This window comes from Mobula birostris, chromosome 14 (assembly GCF_030028105.1).
Source record: "Mobula birostris isolate sMobBir1 chromosome 14, sMobBir1.hap1, whole genome shotgun sequence".
NCBI lineage: Eukaryota > Metazoa > Chordata > Chondrichthyes > Myliobatiformes > Myliobatidae > Mobula > Mobula birostris.
In genome coordinates this window covers 4,501,646-4,519,504 of record NC_092383.1, presented here as the reverse complement: position 1 = coordinate 4,519,504, position 17,859 = coordinate 4,501,646, and the positions used below count along the sequence as shown (strand labels likewise).

Here is a 17,859-nt window from a genome sequence, read left to right as displayed (position 1 = left end):
TTCCTCATCTCTGTTCTAAATAAACGTCCCTCAATTCTGCCACTGTACCCACTAGTCCTAGACTCCCCCACTATAGGAAACATCCTCTCCACATACACTTTATCCCAACCTTTCAATATGTAATAGGTTTCAATGAGATCCCCTCTCATTCTTCTAAACTCCAGCGAATACAGGCCCAGAGCCATCAAATGCTCATTTTAACCCTTTCATTTCTAGAATCATTCTCATAAACCTCCCCTGGACCTCCTCCAATACAGCACATTTTTTCATATATAAAGGGCCTAAAACTGCTCACAATACTCCAAGTGTGGTATGACCAATACCTTATAAAGCCCCAGTACATTCTTGTCCTTATATTTTAACCTCTTGAAATAAATCCTAACATTTCATTTGCCTTCCTTACCATCGACTTAACCTGCTAGTTAATCTTTGGGAGTCCTTGCGCAAGATTCCCCAAGTCCATTTGCACCCAATTTTTGAATTTTCTCCCAGGTTAGAAAATAGTTCATACCTTTATTCCTTCTACCAAAGTACATAACATGCTCTTCCCTACATTATATTCCATCTGGCACTTCTTTGCCTATTCTCCGAATCTGTCCTTCTTCAGGCTCCCTGCTCCGTTAATACTCCCTATCCCTCCACCCATCTTGGTATCATCCACAAACCTGGCCACAAAGCTATCAATCCTGTCATCCAAATCTTTCACATATATTGTGAAAAGAAGTGGTCTCAACATCAACCTCTGCAGTACACCACAAATCACCAGCAGATAACCAGAAATGGCCCCCTTTATTCCCACTCTTTGCCTCCTGCCAGTCAGCCAATCATCTATCCATGTTAATAACTTTCCTGTAGCACCATAGGCTCTTTTCTTGTTCAGCACCCTCATGGGCACAACCTTGTCAGAGACCTTCTGAAAATCCAAATAAACAACGTGACACTCTCCTTTATCTATCCTGCTTGTTATTTCCTCAAGTAATTCCAACAGATATGTCAGGCAAGATTTTCCCTTAAGGAAACCATGTTGACTTTGGCCTGCTTTATCATGTGCCTCCAAATATCCTGACTCCAACATCTTCTGGACCACTGAAGTCGTTAATTGGCCTACAATTTATTTCTTCTGCCTTCCTCCCTTTTTAAAGAATAGACTAATATTTGCAATTTTCCATTCCTTTGGAACCATTTCAGAATCTAGTGATCCTTGAAGGTTTGTTACTAATGCCTCCACAATCTCTTCAGTTACGTCCTTCAGGACCCTGGGGTGTAGTCCACCTGGTCCAGGTGACTTACCCACCTTCAGACCTTACAGCTTCCCAAGCACCTTCTCCATAGCATTGCAACTGCAATCATTTCTGCCCCTTGACACTCTCTTAGTATCCTCTGACACTGTTGGCTAGCTTACCATCATATTTCACCTCCTCCCCCCCAAATTTTTTTTTAAAAGTTGCCTTCTGTTGGTTTTTGAAAAGCATCTCAATCCTCTAACTTCCCACTATTTTTTCCATATTATATGCCCTCACTTTTCCTTTTATGCTGTCCTTGACTTCCCTTGTCAGCCACAGTTGCCCAGTCCTGCCTTTAGAATACTTCATCTTTGGACTGCACTTATCCTGCACCTTCCAAATTTCTCCAAAAACCATTGCTGTTCTGCAGTTATCCCTACTAGTGTCTCTTTCCAATCAATTTAGGCCAGCCCCTCTCTCGTGCCTCTGTAATTTCCATCACTGTACTGTAATATTGATGAATCTTCTCCCTCTCAAACTGCAGGGTGAATTCCAGCATATTATGATCACTACCTCTGAAGGGTTCATTTACCCTAAGCTCCCTGCTCAAATCTTGTTCACTGCACAACACCCAATCCAGATTTGTCTTTCCCCTGATGGGCTCAACCACAAACTGCTCTAAAAAGCCATCTTGTAGGCATTCTACAAGTTCCCTCTCTTGGGATCCAGCACCAAACTGATTCTCCCAATCTAGCTGCATACTGACAACCTCATGACTATCATAAAAGTGCCCTTTTTACATGCTTTTTCTATTTCCTGTTATAATTTATATCCCATACTCTGGCTACTGTTCGGAGGCCTGTATATAACTTCCATCAGGGTCTTTTTCACCTTTGCAGTTTCTTGACTCTATTCACATGGTTTCTACACCTTCTGATCCTATGTCACCTCTTTCTAAGGATTTGACTTCAGTTTTTACCAAGAGCAACCTCACCCCCTCTGACTACCTGCCTGTCCTTTTGATACAACATGTATCCTTGGATGTTCAGCTCCCAGCTGCAATCTTCTTTCAGCCATGACTCAGTGATGCCTACGTCATACCTTCTAATCTCTATCAGCACTACAAATACATTCTATTCATTTGAAAGGGGATGCATTTACTCAGATTTTTTTATCAGGCATTTCTTGAGATTAATAACTTGCTTTGATTTCAGTTCTGCAAGTTGAGGTGACTTAGGAGTGTTCTGGGTGAACTGTGACTTTTCCAAAGTTAGGGCAGGAAATGTATCACTAGCCAGGCAGCTCGGGTTCTAGTACATACTTTCCACCCTTTACACAGGACTTCTCTTAGCTTTGGGTATGGATTTGAGGTTCTCAATGCCACACCAAATATTACAGTACTCCTTTTCTCCCAATGAGGCTTTCAGAACATCCTTGAATCTTTTCCTGCCAGTCTGGTAATCTTTACCTGATACACAGTTCAGAATTGAGTGTGAATAGAGACACAGGACAAGATGCTCAGCAAGAAAAGCTTTACCATTGAGGAAAAATATTCTTAAAGTGTTATAAAACCAGGATATCTCAAATGTATAACATCTGAAGGCTGAATTCTCAGGGTAGCAAAGTAGGACTAATTGTTAAGCTTTGCAGGTTTTTAACTAAAGCAATGTTTTGTTTACATAACACATCTTCAATAGCTGCAGAAACCTGCAAAGACTTGCAGTAGCCTAGATACTATGGTATACCATACTATTTTGTAGATGGTACACACTGAAGCTTCAAGTACGTTCGTTGTAGAGGACGTGAACCTCTGAGATTCCATTGCCCCTACTTCAAATACGCTCAATGAACACTAAAAGGGTTAAAAGATTAATCTAATTATAGCGCTTACTTCTGATATGCTCATTTCTATAAAAGAATTACATAACCTAAAACTGGAGATAGTACTTACCTTGGTGTGCACCTAATATTTGGCTATTGAGGTACAGTGCAGAATAGGCCCCCTTCAGCCCTTGAACCACACCGCCCAGCAATCCCCCGATTTAATCCTAGCCTAACCACAGGACAACTTCCAATGACCAATTAGCCCACCAACCAGTACAACTTTGGACTGTGGGTGGAGACTAGCGTACCCAGAGGAAACCCATACAGTCATGAGAACATACAAACTCCTTACAGGCAGCAGCAGGACATCACATTCATCCTTATGGAAATTAAAATTTAATTTCAAAAGGGAAGTTTAGTCCTTAGGGATAATCAAAGTGTTCTTTTCTAATTCATCAGACAAGTACTATGACCTCTGTACAGCGTTTTTACCCAGGAGCTGACTGAGAACACTGCTTTTGCAACGTGACTTCAGAAATTCGCCAAAACTCAGAAGTTAAGGTCCCTTTATGAAATGCTCAGCTGATGCAATGAACAGCTTCTTTGAACAAATCAACACACATTTGGAAAAATTTGAATTGCTTTCTGTGTGAAATTAAACAGCCATCATTTGAATGGCAACATCTCACAAGCAGCTCTTTGGTCCTGCACTGGGTACACAAGCAGAATACCTCCAGAACTGGTTAAACAAATGTAACAAAGACTGCAGCTTCGATAGACGGGGCAAAAGAGTGACAATAGAATTGGGCAGGGACAAACAAGAGAAAATCTGCAAATGCTGGAAATCCAAGCAACACACAAAAATGCTGGAGGAACTCAGCAGGCCAGACAGCATCTATAGAAAAAAAGTACAGTCAACGTTTCAGGCCAAGACCCTTCAGCAGGACTGGAGAGGAAAAAAAAAGATGAGTAGATTTAAAAGGTGGAGGGAAGGGGAGAGAGGAACATGAGGTGAAACCAGGAGGGGGAGGGATGAAGTAAAGAGCTGGGAAGTTGATTGGTGAAAGAGAAACTGGGCTAGATAAGGAAGAGTCCAATAGGAGAGAACAGAAGAAAGAAAAGGGGGGGGGGAGGAGCACCAGAGGGAGGCAATGGGCAAGTAGGGAGATAAGGTGAGAGATGGAAAGGGGATGGGGAATGTGAAGGGGAGGGCATTTCTGGATGTTCTTGCCATCAGGTCAGTAGTTACCCAGGTGTCATTTCTCCAATATCAGTGTGGCCTCATCGTGACAGTCCAGGAGGCCATGGATTGACATACCGGAATGGGAATAGGAAGTGGAATTAAAATAGGCAGCCACTGGGAGATCCCTCTTCTTCTGGAGAACGGAGTGTAGGTGCTTGGCGAAACAGTCTCCCAATCTATGTCAGGCCTCACCGATATACAGAAGGCCACACTGGGAGCACCAGACACAGTAGATGTCTGGTGTCCTCCAGGGTAATTATGGAAATGCCCTTCAATACAACAAGATACTACCACCCAAGCTCAATCAACGGCATTCATTAAATTATGCTAATTTTAGTGTAAGCACGTAAAGTTAATGTGTGCAGTTGCAAAAAGTTAATTTTCATGTCATTTATATCCTGTTTAAGAATACCTATGACGACAAACTTGAAGATGAATACCACCCTCATTTCCAAACAGTAGCTCAAATAATATTGGTGAATAGTCTGCTTTCAACTCTATCAGAGTCTTAAATCTGTGTTCTATAACTCTTTCACACAGTTCTGAGCACAGACCACCCCAAGGCCATGGTGCTCCACTACTCAACCTGATTGAGCTTTCATCAACCTATCCTCACATTTTCTTCTAGCACAGCCTCAAATATTGCTCAGTAACACTCCTGAAAAGCAGTTGGGGTTACATTAACACATATCAAATGTAGCAGGTTCAACCTCAATGATAGGTACTCCGGGGTAAATTATATCAGTAGCTAGAGAATGCATTTCGTGATGGGCTTTCCTTGCCCCATACTCAGTCAGATACAGATTGCTCAGGCAAGATCAATTTTGTCTACCTTAAATCCTCGAGAAGTTGGTGACACCAAGGTCTGTTCAGTTACACGATTTCAATAAGATGTGCAGAAACACATCACACTGTGTAGTGTGGAAGACAGTGGATTTTGTCTGATAGCAGTAATGGATGCTGGATGGTATCACAAAAGTTAATAAATTACTATAATGCATGGTGTTAATTCCCACTATACCAATGTCAAAGGGAAGAAATTAAGCAGTCAACAATTGGTGAATGAATCAAGAGATTACATATCATCCACATGAAAGCAAGTTTTTAATTCAGAAGTTCCTCATCAATAGTTCTTGCCAAATGCATTAATTTCTTCTCCAACTTACTATCCAACCCAAATACTTTTTCACTGACAATTCATCAGTAAACCAATTTATTTTTGAAGTGTGTGTCTTTAGTTGTCCACTCAATACTCCACCATAACCCTTCAGATGGACTTTTCTTTCTGCTAATCTTTGGTTAGAAGGCATGGTGGGGCTACGTCTCTACCAAAGGAGCTGTAAGGTGCTCCTTCCCTCCGCTAGCCTGCAGGTAATTTCTAAGGTAAGGACATGTTCAGCACAGCTTTGTGGGCAGAAGGGCCTATATTGTGCTGTAGGTTTTCTGTGTTTCTATGTTACAGAAGGAAGACAGGAAAGAGAGGTTGAGAGGGAAAGCTGGTCAGTGATGACGAAATTGTAGAGCAGATTTGATGAGCCGAATGGCCCAATTCTGCTCCATAATTACCACGACTCAACTGCTCCACCCTCAACTACTAGTCCAAAGTAATCTCTGGCTCCTTATTAAACACCTTGTACATGTGACAGAAATCTTTCGTTGAGTTTCTCAAAAAAACCTAGCAATGCAAATTTAGAAAATGACGCACATGCTGCTAATATACAAAAAGAAATTGCTATGAAACCATTTTTTAAATTTTGATGAATCCATTGTGAAACATTATCATTCCTACTCTACGTACAGGAAAATAAATCTGTACGCTTTCAATAATTTTTGATTTATTCTCTAGTGTTTTCACCATGGCACGCAGCAGTTAGTGCAACACTATTACAGGTCCGGGTGTCAGAGTTCAAATCTGAACCTCAGTAACGTAGCAGATAGTACGATGCTATTACAGCTTGGGGCATCAGAGTTCAATACTGATGTCATCTATAAAGAGTCTCTGTACATCCTCCCTGTGGAATACATGGGTTTTCTCCGGGTGCTCCAGTTTCCTCCCACAATCCAAAGACATACTGGTTGGTAGGTTAATTGGTCATTGTAAACTGTCCTGCAATTAGGCTTGAGTTAAATCTAGAGATGCTGCACAGTATGGATCAAAGGGCTGGAAGGGTCTGTCCAGTGCTAATCCTCGATAAATATACAATAAATAAAATAAAATCTGTATGCTGCCAATAATTTCCCATCTGTTCTCTTGTTTTTTCACCAGAAAATGTGCAATGGATTTCAGACCAATTTCCAGAGATATGCTAGTTTGCTGGAGAAACAATGATTAGAAACAGAACATGATTCATATTTGCAGGAGCATTTTGACTAAAGTCAGTCATAAATAATAAACATACATTCCAATAAACTGAAAAACCTTTACAATAGTTTCTACAGCACATACCTTAGCCTCGTAAAGCAAAGGCCCATGGAAACACAAGACACGTTCACCTAAAATCAAAAGAAACAATGATTCTTCAGGCAAGGTTTACAATGGTTCGGATACAATTACAGTAAAATGTTCACTATGGTTAGAATAAATGAATAAACACAAGAGGGTTCTGCAAATGTTGGAAATCAGTGCAACACACACAAAATGCTGGAGGAACTCAGCAGTTCAGGGAGCATCTGTGGAAGCAGTCGACGTTTCGGGTCAAGATCCTTCAGAAAGGAGTTCCCCCTTCCTTTCCAGTCCTGATGACTCTTCACTCATTTCCATAAATGCTGCCTGACCCGCTGAGTCCCTCTAGCATTTGTTGTGTATTACTCCAGAACATGGGTTCCCGAACAGGGGTTCCCAACCTGGGGTCCATGGCGTTTAAAAGGTGCGAATCCCTGCTCTAGAATAAATTAATGTTTGTGTTTCAAATTCTTCCTTGCATGATAGTTATATTCCAGGTTACCTAATTCAGAAATTAGAATAGAAACTTCCTGTCCTTTCCCAAACTCAAATCTCAGAAAAATGCATGTTTCCTTTTACTTAATTGGTACTCACAGATTAAACTTGCTTTATTTGAATTTAACAAACTAAATTCCCTAGAAGTTTTACTGAATTGAATTTACTGCATGACTGAGTATTTTCCCAGCAATTATAATCTTGAATTAACAGACATTGAGCAAATTCTGTCTCTTCATTTGTGGTTAATCACCACTCGTTATCCTTGCAAGTTCTCTCAGTAAAATGGAGGAGATAATGTCCAAAACTGTTTGTACTAAATTAATGTCCCTTAGTTATGTGTGTTCATTAATAGCACATTTCCCTTAACACGGATTTGGGGAACATTGCAGAGGTGACTGGAGAGACTCTCAAGAAGTAATACATGAGAACAAGTCAACTCTTTTGGATAGAATGGGAATGTAGCAATGCTACTGCACTGTCTAACTCCAAATGCCAAATCAGAAGTAAAAACCACTGAATTGATTTCAGAAGAAGACTGCAAAGACAAAAAAAAATTGCAAAGATAACAAAGCCTTGAAAACCCCAAACTCAGTGGCCATTTTGTGCAAAGCAAGTTTCCATAGACAGCAATGCAATATTACCAGATAATTTATTTTTAAGAAAATGCAGGCAGAGTGATAATTACTGGCCAGGGCAGTGCATGCTGCATATCAAGCAGCAGCCATTATACAGTATTCCAGAGATTCAATATGTTGACTTCAACAGTTGGACACAAGCCTGCACCTTTACAGACACAGCCTGTAGCTCCAAGGAGGTGCACAAGGACTAGGCGTACTCAGTCAAAAGAATATTTCATGCCAAAATCCAAAGGCTTAAAAACAAATCCCTGTAGTCAGCTGGAAAATCTGGGTCTGATCGAACACAAGTCTTAGGAAAGAAATTAATTTAAATCGGAATCAAATTTAATATCACTGGCATATGTCGTGAAATAAGCTGTTTTGTGGCATTGCAATAAATAATCAAAAATCTATAAATCACAATACACAAGAAAACTAAATTTAATAGGTCATGCAAAAAGAGAACAAAAAAGGAAAGAAATAATGAGGTAGTGTTCACAGGATCATTGCCCATTCAGAAATCTGATGGCGGAGGGTAAGAAACTGTTCCTAAAATGCCAACTGTGTGTCCTCCTTGATGGTAGCAATGAGAAGAGGACACGTCCTGGGTGATGGTGGTCCTTAATGATGGATGCTGCCTTTAAATCAGATTACCTCACAGTTTTCCATGTCTGGCACAAGTGACAAATTAGCAGCATTACTCTGATCTTGCACACAAACAGCCAGTTATTTCAAAGCAGACTGATACACAAAAATGTTGCATTGCCTAGTTAGATATATTTAGGCAACGGTTAAAGCTTACTACTTCCATTGCTCATGTCAAAAAGCAAGCTTTGGTTTCAAGACATGCTGTCCAGAACTAACCACATAGTCTAGGCCACCACCTCAGGGCAGGCAACAGTGAAATTGCAGATGAGGAGATTTAGGTGAGTTTTATTTATGGGCTCAACCACGGGCAAGACTGACATTAATTCCTATCTACACCTAAATTGATGAAGGTGATAGAGGTTTAGCACACCAGGAAAAGTCACAATTCGACCACAGTTCTTGAAGGAAATTAGTGCACCAGATGGGTAGAAAATTAGATCTCAAGTTATTGAACCATACAACTGTACTGAACACTGGATCAACAATCATGGTGCAGGACTACTTGTTCATTATCTTATTACACTCAGCAGCACAAAGCACACAGTATGGGTGTCACAGTAGCATAATAGCGCAATTGCTTTATAACACCAGCAATCACCAACTGAGGATTGATTCCTGTCGCTGTCTGTGAGGAGTTTGTATGCTCTCCTCATGACTGTGTGGGTTTCCTCCCACTTTCAGATTAGGATAAGATGTGGGCATGCTACGTTGGCGCCAGAAGCGTGGTGACACTTGTAGGCTGCCCCCAGCACAATCCTCACTGACTTAATTTGATGCATTTCACGGTATGTTTTGATGCACATGTGATAATTAAAGCTAATCTTTATAGTTTCCCAGCATCCTCAATCAATAAAAATTTGACTACATGACTGCTTGTCTGCAGGATCTTCTCATGACCAAATTGGCTATATTTTTTAAATCTTAAGTATTCATATTTTTAAAGTACTAACAGGTTGTGAAATGATTTTTGGTGCCAAATTGCTTATAAATGCCTTATCAACATAGGTTTGCTCTTGTTCAGTGACTTTTTTTAAAAAATCACTGCCATCATGCAAAATTTCCAAGCACACACTTAATTGGTAGGTTCCCATGTAAATGCAGCACACTAATTACATAATGCCACCATCTGCAATGTAGCAACAGCTCAGGTCTGCACCTTTCTGCTTCCTGACCTGATTGGTATGACCAAATTAATTTCCCCAAACTGCTTCTCACTTAGTCAAACATCTGAATTCAAAAAGCGTCTCATATCTTTCAGTTCTGACAAAACGCCATCGATCTTAAATTTAACCCTACCTTCCTCTCTCCAAAGATGCTGACTGATTCCAGCATATTCTGTTTTATTAAAAGACAGCAAGTCCATCAGCACCTGAAAAATATAAGAAAATACAGGCCGTTTCAGATGTAGACTCTTTGTCAGAACTGTTCTGACACAGGGTCTACACCGGAAATGTTAAGCTATCTTTACAGCTGCTAATGGACTTGCTGTGTATTTCTATAGTTTAATTTTACTTTACATAATTGAAGAGCTAACACAGACACAGCCAGCATAAAGCAGCAACACAATCTCGACCTCAACTTTGCTTTAATATTACCTCCCCTTTAGCAATCATGCAATATAAAAATTACAATTCTAAGCCTTCCCACATTTGTCACACTTATTTATACTGTTAGAAAATTGAGGGAGGGCAGTTCTATAGTATTAGAACAAAGGTTCCCAATCTGGGGTCCATGGATCCCTTGGTTAATGGACAGAGTCCATGGCATAAAAAGGTTGGGGACCCCTGTAAGATGCTCCCAGAATTCCAGCTTTTCTCCAAGAAGGAATCCTGGGTTGAAGTACTCAAATGTGGGAACATGCAAACTCAATTCCTAACTGCTGTAAACATAAGATTATTCTAATCAATCTGGTCATACAAACCTGTTAATCCAGATTACTTTATATTTGCAACATACATACACAGGAATGTGCATGGGGCTAATTTAAGCCATTTCCTCAGTGTATTGCAAGTTAAAATCCAGAACATGCAGAGGAACCAATTGTAAAGTTATTTTTAAATCAGGCTATTTATAATCTCCAAAACAAAAATGAACTGAGAAAACAAAATATTTTACAAGTTTTCCAGCTTTAAGCAAAAATCTATTACTGCACTGTTGCATGGCATATATCAATTAAAAACTATTTGCAATCCTGAAATGAAAATATTCACGAACCTGAATCTAGAAGAAAAGGGTTTCACCTTATTTTTAAAGCAGGGATGTATTTTTGCATTGCTGTAGCAGGGTATTTCTTGCTGGGGGATTGGGATATACGCAGAGAACCAGGTGAATGAAATACCCTGCACGGGTTTACCCCTGTTTTCTGCAAGCCAGCAATGCTGATTGAAGAGAAAGCCTGCAATGTGCTTACATTAAGGGTGCAACCAGCCTCCATTCAGGCGCCTCCTAGCCCCGCTGCCTGGGCAGGCTGCGTCTTGCGCATGCGCGCAGGGGAGGGGGGCGGTCGGCCCAGGCGCCATGTTTCCCCCCCGAGCAGACGTTCCCCCGCACGGCGGGCCTCACCTTCTTGAAACTTGGGTCTCGGGTCCGGTTTCGGAGCCATCAAGTCAAGCCACGTCTTCGGTGCTAAATCCGACTGCCTGTCCAGCCCTTCTCTGCCCCGACCATAATCGCGGTCCGGTCTCGCCCCGCCGCCAGGTTACGCACAGCTACCGAACAACACGACGCCGCGCGGGTGACAGGGAGGGGGAGGGGGGAGTCCTCCGCTCGACGCGGCACGCGAGCGAAATGACGTCAGCGCGGATCATATGTGGCATTGCGCTAGCGCGGCGGCCCCGATGCGCCTTGGGAGATGTAGTTCCGTTAATAGAAACAACCTACTGGATGCAAGACATCAAAATCAAGACACACAACACATACAAGATGCTGGAGGAACCCAGCAGGCAGGACAGTCCTGATGAAGGGTCTAGGCCCGAAACGACGACTGTTTACTCTTTTCCACAGATGCTACCTGGCCTGCTGAGTTCCTCCAGCATTTTGTGTGTGTTGCTTTGGGTTTACAGCATTGCAGGTTTTCTCGTCTTTGTGCATCAAAATCATGAATCAGATTTAATGTAACGTGAAAATTGTTGACAAATACCAGAACAACAAACCTGAATCTAAAAGAAAAGGTTTTCACCTTATTTTTAAAGCAGGGATGTATCTTTGCATTGCTGTGGCAGGGTATTTCTTGCTGGGGGATTGGGGTATACGCAGAGATCCAGATGAATGAAATACCCTGCACGAAATTCTGAAAATTCAGAAAACAAACACAAAATACTGGAGGAAGTCAGCATCCTAATAAGGCCCAAGATGTCAACTTTATTTCTCTCTATAGATGCTGCCTGACCTGAGTTCCTTCAGCATTTTGTGAAATCTATTGTTTTGTGGCAGCAGTACAGTGAAAAGAAATGAAATTACTATAAATTACAGGTATGCACATGTATGCATGGGTGCAATGAAAACCTACAGCAGCATCACAGGCATACAGCATCAGATCGGCAGCATTCACAAGAAAAACATAGATTATATACATTCATTCATTCACTATGTGACGTAGCTGATCACAGTCTTTCCATGACCATGATTATTCCTGGCAAATGTTTCTACAGAAGTGGTTTACCATTGCCTTCTTCTGGGCAGTGATTTTACAAGATGGGTGACCCCAGCCATCATCAATACTCTTTAGAGATTGTCTGCTTGGCGTTCGTGGTCACATAACCAGGGCTTGTGATATGCAGCACCTTGCCCAAGGATGACCTGCAGGCTAGTGGAGGGAAGGAGTACCATATACACCTCTGTTGGTAGAAACTTATCTCCGCCCCACCACCCTTATTCACAATGCTTACAAGAAAGAAGATCAGGCTCAAGTACAGCTTCTATCCTGCTGTTATAAGACTATTGTATGGTTCCCTAGTATGATAAGACAGCATCTTGACCTCACAATCTACCTCGTTATGGCCTTGCATTTTATCATTTCCATGCACCACAGTTTCTCTGTAGCTGTTACACTTTATTCTGCATTTTGTTGTTGTTTCATCTTGTTCAATGCACTGTGTAACGATCTGATCTGTATGAACAGTATACAAGACAAGCTTTTTACTGGTCCACAGTACATGTGACAATAACAATCCAACTTCAGTTCAAGGATTAGATTTGCTTAATTTGTCACACGTACATTGAAAACTACAGTGAAATGCATTGTTTGCATCAATGACCGAGGATGTGCTGGGGCAAGTCATGTTTCTGGCGGTAACCTAGCATGCCTACAATTTACTAACCCCTCATCTTTCAAATGTGAGAAAATACTGGAGCACCCGGAGGAAACGCATGTGATCACCAGGGAGAATGTATAAACTCTTTACTGACATCAGCAGTACTGTCTCCTGCACCTCTTCTGAGGCCTTTTCCCAAGTCCGAGGCACAGAATTAGACACAATACTATGCTGAAAACTTAACCAGTTAATGTTTACTTTAACTTCTTTTATGTTGTACTTTATTTATTTAGGTACAGTGCTGAATAGGTCCTTCTGGACCTGTGAGCTGCACCACTTCGAAAATCCAGATTTAATCCTAGCCTAATCCTGGGATAATTTACAATGAGGAATTAACCAACTAACCAGTAGGTCTTTGGACTGTGGGAGGAAACCCACGCGGTCATGGGGAGAACGTGCGAACCACTTACAGACAGCAGTGGGAATTGAACCCAGGTCACTGGTACTGTGAAGTGTTGTGCTAACCAATACGCTACCGTGCTGTGGTACAGTGAAGGATGCAGATTGCCCCTAAGGAGGCAGTAGTGATCATAACATGATTGAATTCATACTACAATTTGAGAGGGATGTATCAGTATCGCAGTGGAATAAAGGGAATTATGGAGGCATGAGCGAGGAGCTTGCCCAGGTGGATTGGAGGAGGATACTGGTGGGATGGTGGCAGAACAGAGGTGGCTTAACTTTCTGGGAATAGTTCACAAAGTGCAGGATAGATATGTTTCATAGAAGAAGAAGTCCTCAAATGGCAGGGGTAGGCAACCGTGGCTGAAAGGGAGGTTAAGGACTGCATAAAAGCAAAGGAAAGGATATATAAGGTAGCAAAAGTGAGGGGAAAGACGGATGATTGGGAAGCTTTTAAAATACAACAAAAGGCAACTAAGAAGACTATAAGAAAGGAAAAGATGAAATATGAGTGCAAACAAGCCAATAATATAATGCAGGAAACTAAAAGTGTTTTCAGTATATAAAGAGTAAAAGGGAGGTGAGAGTTAGAACACAGAACAATACAGCACAGTACAGGCCCTTCGGCCCACAATGTTATACCAACCCTTAAACCTTGCCTCCCATATAACTCCCCACCTTAAATTCCTCCATATACCTCTCTAGTAGTCTCTTAAATTTCACTAGTGTATCTGCCTCCACCACTGACACAGGCAGTGCATTCCATGCACCAACCGCTCTCTGAGTAAAAAAACCTTCCTCTAATATCCCCCTTGAACTTCCCACCCCTTACCCTAAAGCCATGTCCTCTTGTATTGAGCAGTGGTGCCCTGGGAAGAGGCGCTGGCTGTCCACTCTATCTATTCCTCTTAATATCTTGTACACCTCTATCATGTCTCCTCTCATCCTCCTTCTCTCCAGAGAGTAAAGCCCTAGATCCCTTAATCTCTGATCATAATGCGTACTCTCTAAACCAGGCAGCATCCTGGTAAATCTCCTCTGAACCCTTTCCAATGCTTCCACATCCTTCCTATAGTGAGGCGACCAGAACTAGACACAGTACTCCAAGTGTGGCTGAACCAGAGTTTTATAGGGCTGCATCATTACCCCGCGACTCTTAAACTCTATCGCTCGACTTATGAAATCTAACACTTCATAAGCTTTCCTAACTATCGACAGGAGGAGAAGATGGCAGCGCGCGCAGCTCTCCGGTGAAATGATATCGTATCTGTTAAATAGGGGCCGTGGACAATTCTGGTTTGATGAAGACAGATGTGAAAGCACAGAGGAACATCTGGAGAAATTTCTGAAATGCCTGGTTTCACTGCTGTTGTTACTGCGCGATCGAGAATCTCCGGAGGGAAGGCACCAAATCCCCGCTTTGCCTGCTGTTGGTGACCGAGGCTGAGGTCAAAGCGTTCAGGTAGAGATGGTGCTCGGTACTCGGTGTCAGAGGGCTGATCAGAGCTCGAAGTTTTCGGACTCAGAGTCGGACTGTGGTCGGGCTTGGCAGGGAGAGTTTTCTTCCTTGTCCCGTCTGTGTGTGAGATGAGGGACTTTCAAGAGATTTTGAACTTTTTTACTGTGCCATGGACTGTTCTTCATCAAGTTATGGTATTGTTGCACTGTTGTAACTATATGTTATAATTATGTGGTTTTGTTAGTTTTTAAGTCTTGGTCTGTCCTGTGTTTCTGTGATATCACACCGGAGGAATATTGTATCATTTCTTAATGCATGCATTACTAAATGACAATAAAAGCGGGCTGCATGTCCTCATAATCTAATCTAATCTAACTACCCTATCTAACTGTGAGCAACTTTCAGGGATCTATGAACATGTACCCCCAGATCCCTCTGCTCCTCCACACTTCCAAGTATCCTGCCATTTACTTTGTACTCTGCCTTGGAGTTTGTCCTTTCATATTGGACCACTGGAAAATGATGCTGGTGAGGTAGTAATAGGGGACAAAGAAATAGCAGATGAACTTAATGAGTATTTGGAATCAATTTTCACTGTGGAAGACACTAGCAGTGTGCCAGAGGTCCATGAGTGTCAGGGAGCAGGAGTGAGTGCCACTGCTTTACAAAGGAAAAGGTGGAAGGCAAACTGAAAGGTCTTAAGGTGGATAAGTCACCTAGACCAGATGGACTACATCCCAGAAACCTGAAAGAAGTTGCTGAAGAGATAACGGATGCATTGATCATGATCTTTCAAGAATTGCTTGATTCTGACATGGTCCCGGAGGACTGGAAAATTGCAAATGTCACTCCACTCTTTAAGAAGGGAGGAAGGCAAAAGAAAAGAAATTATAGGCCAGTTAGCCTAACCTCAATAGTTGGGAAAGTGTTGGAGTCTATTATTAAGGGTGAGGTTTCAGGGTACTTGGAGACTAATGATAAAATATGTCAAGGTCAGCATGGTTTCTGTAAATGGAAATCTTGTCTGACAAATCTGTTAGAATTCTTCGAGGAAGTAACAAGCAGGGTTGTCAAAGGAAAGGCAGTGGATGACATTTACTTGGATTATCAGAAGGCATTTGATAAGGTGCCATGCAAGAGGCTGCTTAACAAGATAAAATCCCATGGCGTTACAGGATAGGTATTGGAATGGCCAGCAGAATGGCTGACAGGCAGGAGTGGGAATAAAGGAGGCCTTTTCTGGTTGGCTGTCAGTGACAAGTGGTGTTCCTTGGGGTCAGTATTGGGACCGCTAACTTTTCACACATTGTTTGTCAATGATTTAGATAATTGATGGCTTTGTGGCAAAGTTTGCGGATGATATGAAGATAGGTGGAGGGGTAGGTAGTGCTGAGGAACCAATGTGATTGCAGCAGGACTTAGACAAATTGGAAAAAGGTACAAAAAAGTGGCAGATGGAATACTGTGTTTGGAAATGTATGATAATGCATTTTGGTAAAAGGAAAAATAGTGCAGACTATTACCCAAATGGGGAGAAAATTCAAACATCAGAGGTGCAAAGCGACCTAGGGGTCCTTGAGCAAGATGCCCAGAAGGTTAATTTACAGGGTGAGTCCATGGTAAAGAAAGCAAATGCAATGTTGGCATTTACTTCAAGGGGAATAGAATATAAAAATAAGGAAATAATGCTGAGGCTTTATAAGACACCAGTCAGGCCGCACTTGGATTGCTGTCAACAGTTTCGGGTCCCCTATATCTCAGAAAGGATGTGTTGTCATTGGAGAGAGTCCAGAAGAGGTTCATGAGGATGATTCTGGGAATGAAGGGGTTAACGTATGAGGAACGTTTGGCAGCTTTGGGCCTGCACTCACTGGAATTTAGAGAAATGCCGGGGGATCTCATTGAAAACTACCTAATGTTGAAAGGACTAGATAGGGTGGATGTGGAGAGGAGGTGGACAGCGCAACTGTAGTTGTGAACTTCCCATGAATCAGGACATTTACAAAGACGGGTATGAGAAAAGGGCCCGAAGGATCATTGGGGACCTGACTCATACTTCTGACTCATGGATGGGGAATACCATCCATCACAAAGGATCCTCGCCATACAAGACGTGCCCTCTTCTCATTACCACCGTCAGTGAGGAAATACAGGAGTCTGAAGACATGCTCAACCTTGCCGAAGCGACTTCTTTCCCGCCCGCCATCAGATTTCTGAACACTACCTTGTTACGCTTTTTTTTTGCGCTGTTTATTAATGTTGCAATATGCCGTAATGTGATGTCTTTGCACTGTTCTGCTGCCGCCGAACACCGATTGCGTTTTCCAGCAGTTTCTCTTTCATTCCGATCCACCCTAGTCATACCACATGCACCATAGATATCAGAATTCTACAAGACGTTTTTAAAAATTACAGCTGTGAGTGTTTAAGGAAGTTCCAAAATGAAGAATCAGATCTGTAAAGTAAAAGATTAGTATTAATATTTACGTAGAAAATAATATAATGGCTGTCAAAACGAACGCCCAACGTGGGGCTCGAACCCACGACCCTGGGATTAAGAGTCCCATGCTCTACCGACTGAGCTAGCCGGGCAGCTGGGTATTAAGCACATCTAGCCTCTCTGCTAGTTAATCTGCTCATTGTATCCTGAATTTATTCATGCTCACATCTTTACAATGAAATAATGAGGCAGACCCGCTGATGTCTGAGCAACACACACAAAATACCGGAGGAACTCAGCAGTCCAAGCAATGTATATGGGGGAAAAAAGTATAGGCGACGTTTCGGACTGATTCCTGCCCAAGGGTTTCAGGCGGAAACGTCGATTGTACTTTTTCCTATTGAGACTGCCTGGCCTGCTGAGTTCCTCCAGCACTTTATGTGTGTTGCTCGAATTTCCAGCATCTGCATGTTTTCTCTTATTTCCGCTGAAGTCTGAGCCAGAGTTTTTCCAACTTCAACTTCCACTTCCTTCTTCCTACGTGAGCTGAAATGTAATTACTGATAGTAACAATTCCTGCTGGATACTGCCGCTCCCGCGCAATCTCAGGCACCGGGAGGAGGTCAGACTGTGCCGATTCCAGCAGTGCTTATCTCCTGCTACCACCAGTCCTTCCCTCCAATAGCGACCCTCTTTATGTTGGTGTCAACTATACCTCAGCGGGGTTTTGTTTCTGAAACACTGGGCTA

At 42.1% G+C, this 17,859-nt stretch overlaps 1 protein-coding gene and 1 non-coding gene across 3 annotated transcripts in view; both read right to left on the bottom strand.

The window, feature by feature from the left end:
- Positions 1-11,252, bottom strand: part of morf4l1 (mortality factor 4 like 1) — a 49,145-nt gene extending 37,893 nt beyond the window's left edge. The window contains exons 1-3 of one of the 2 annotated variants that reach the window (XM_072278021.1): positions 11,059-11,252; positions 9,793-9,865; positions 6,737-6,783 (exon numbers count right to left, since the gene is read on the bottom strand). In XM_072278021.1, the coding sequence (XP_072134122.1) occupies positions 6,737-6,783; positions 9,793-9,859 (114 nt within the window). In that variant the 5' untranslated portion in view covers positions 9,860-9,865; positions 11,059-11,252. The remainder of the gene's footprint in view (positions 1-6,736; positions 6,784-9,792; positions 9,866-11,058) is intronic. The other variant, XM_072278022.1, reaches the window with a different exon arrangement.
- Positions 11,253-17,189: 5,937 nt separating this feature from the next.
- On the bottom strand, positions 17,190-17,262 carry trnak-cuu (transfer RNA lysine (anticodon CUU)). Its single transcript has one exon. It is a non-coding gene; the product is annotated as a tRNA-Lys (tRNA).
- Positions 17,263-17,859: the final 597 nt, after the last annotated feature.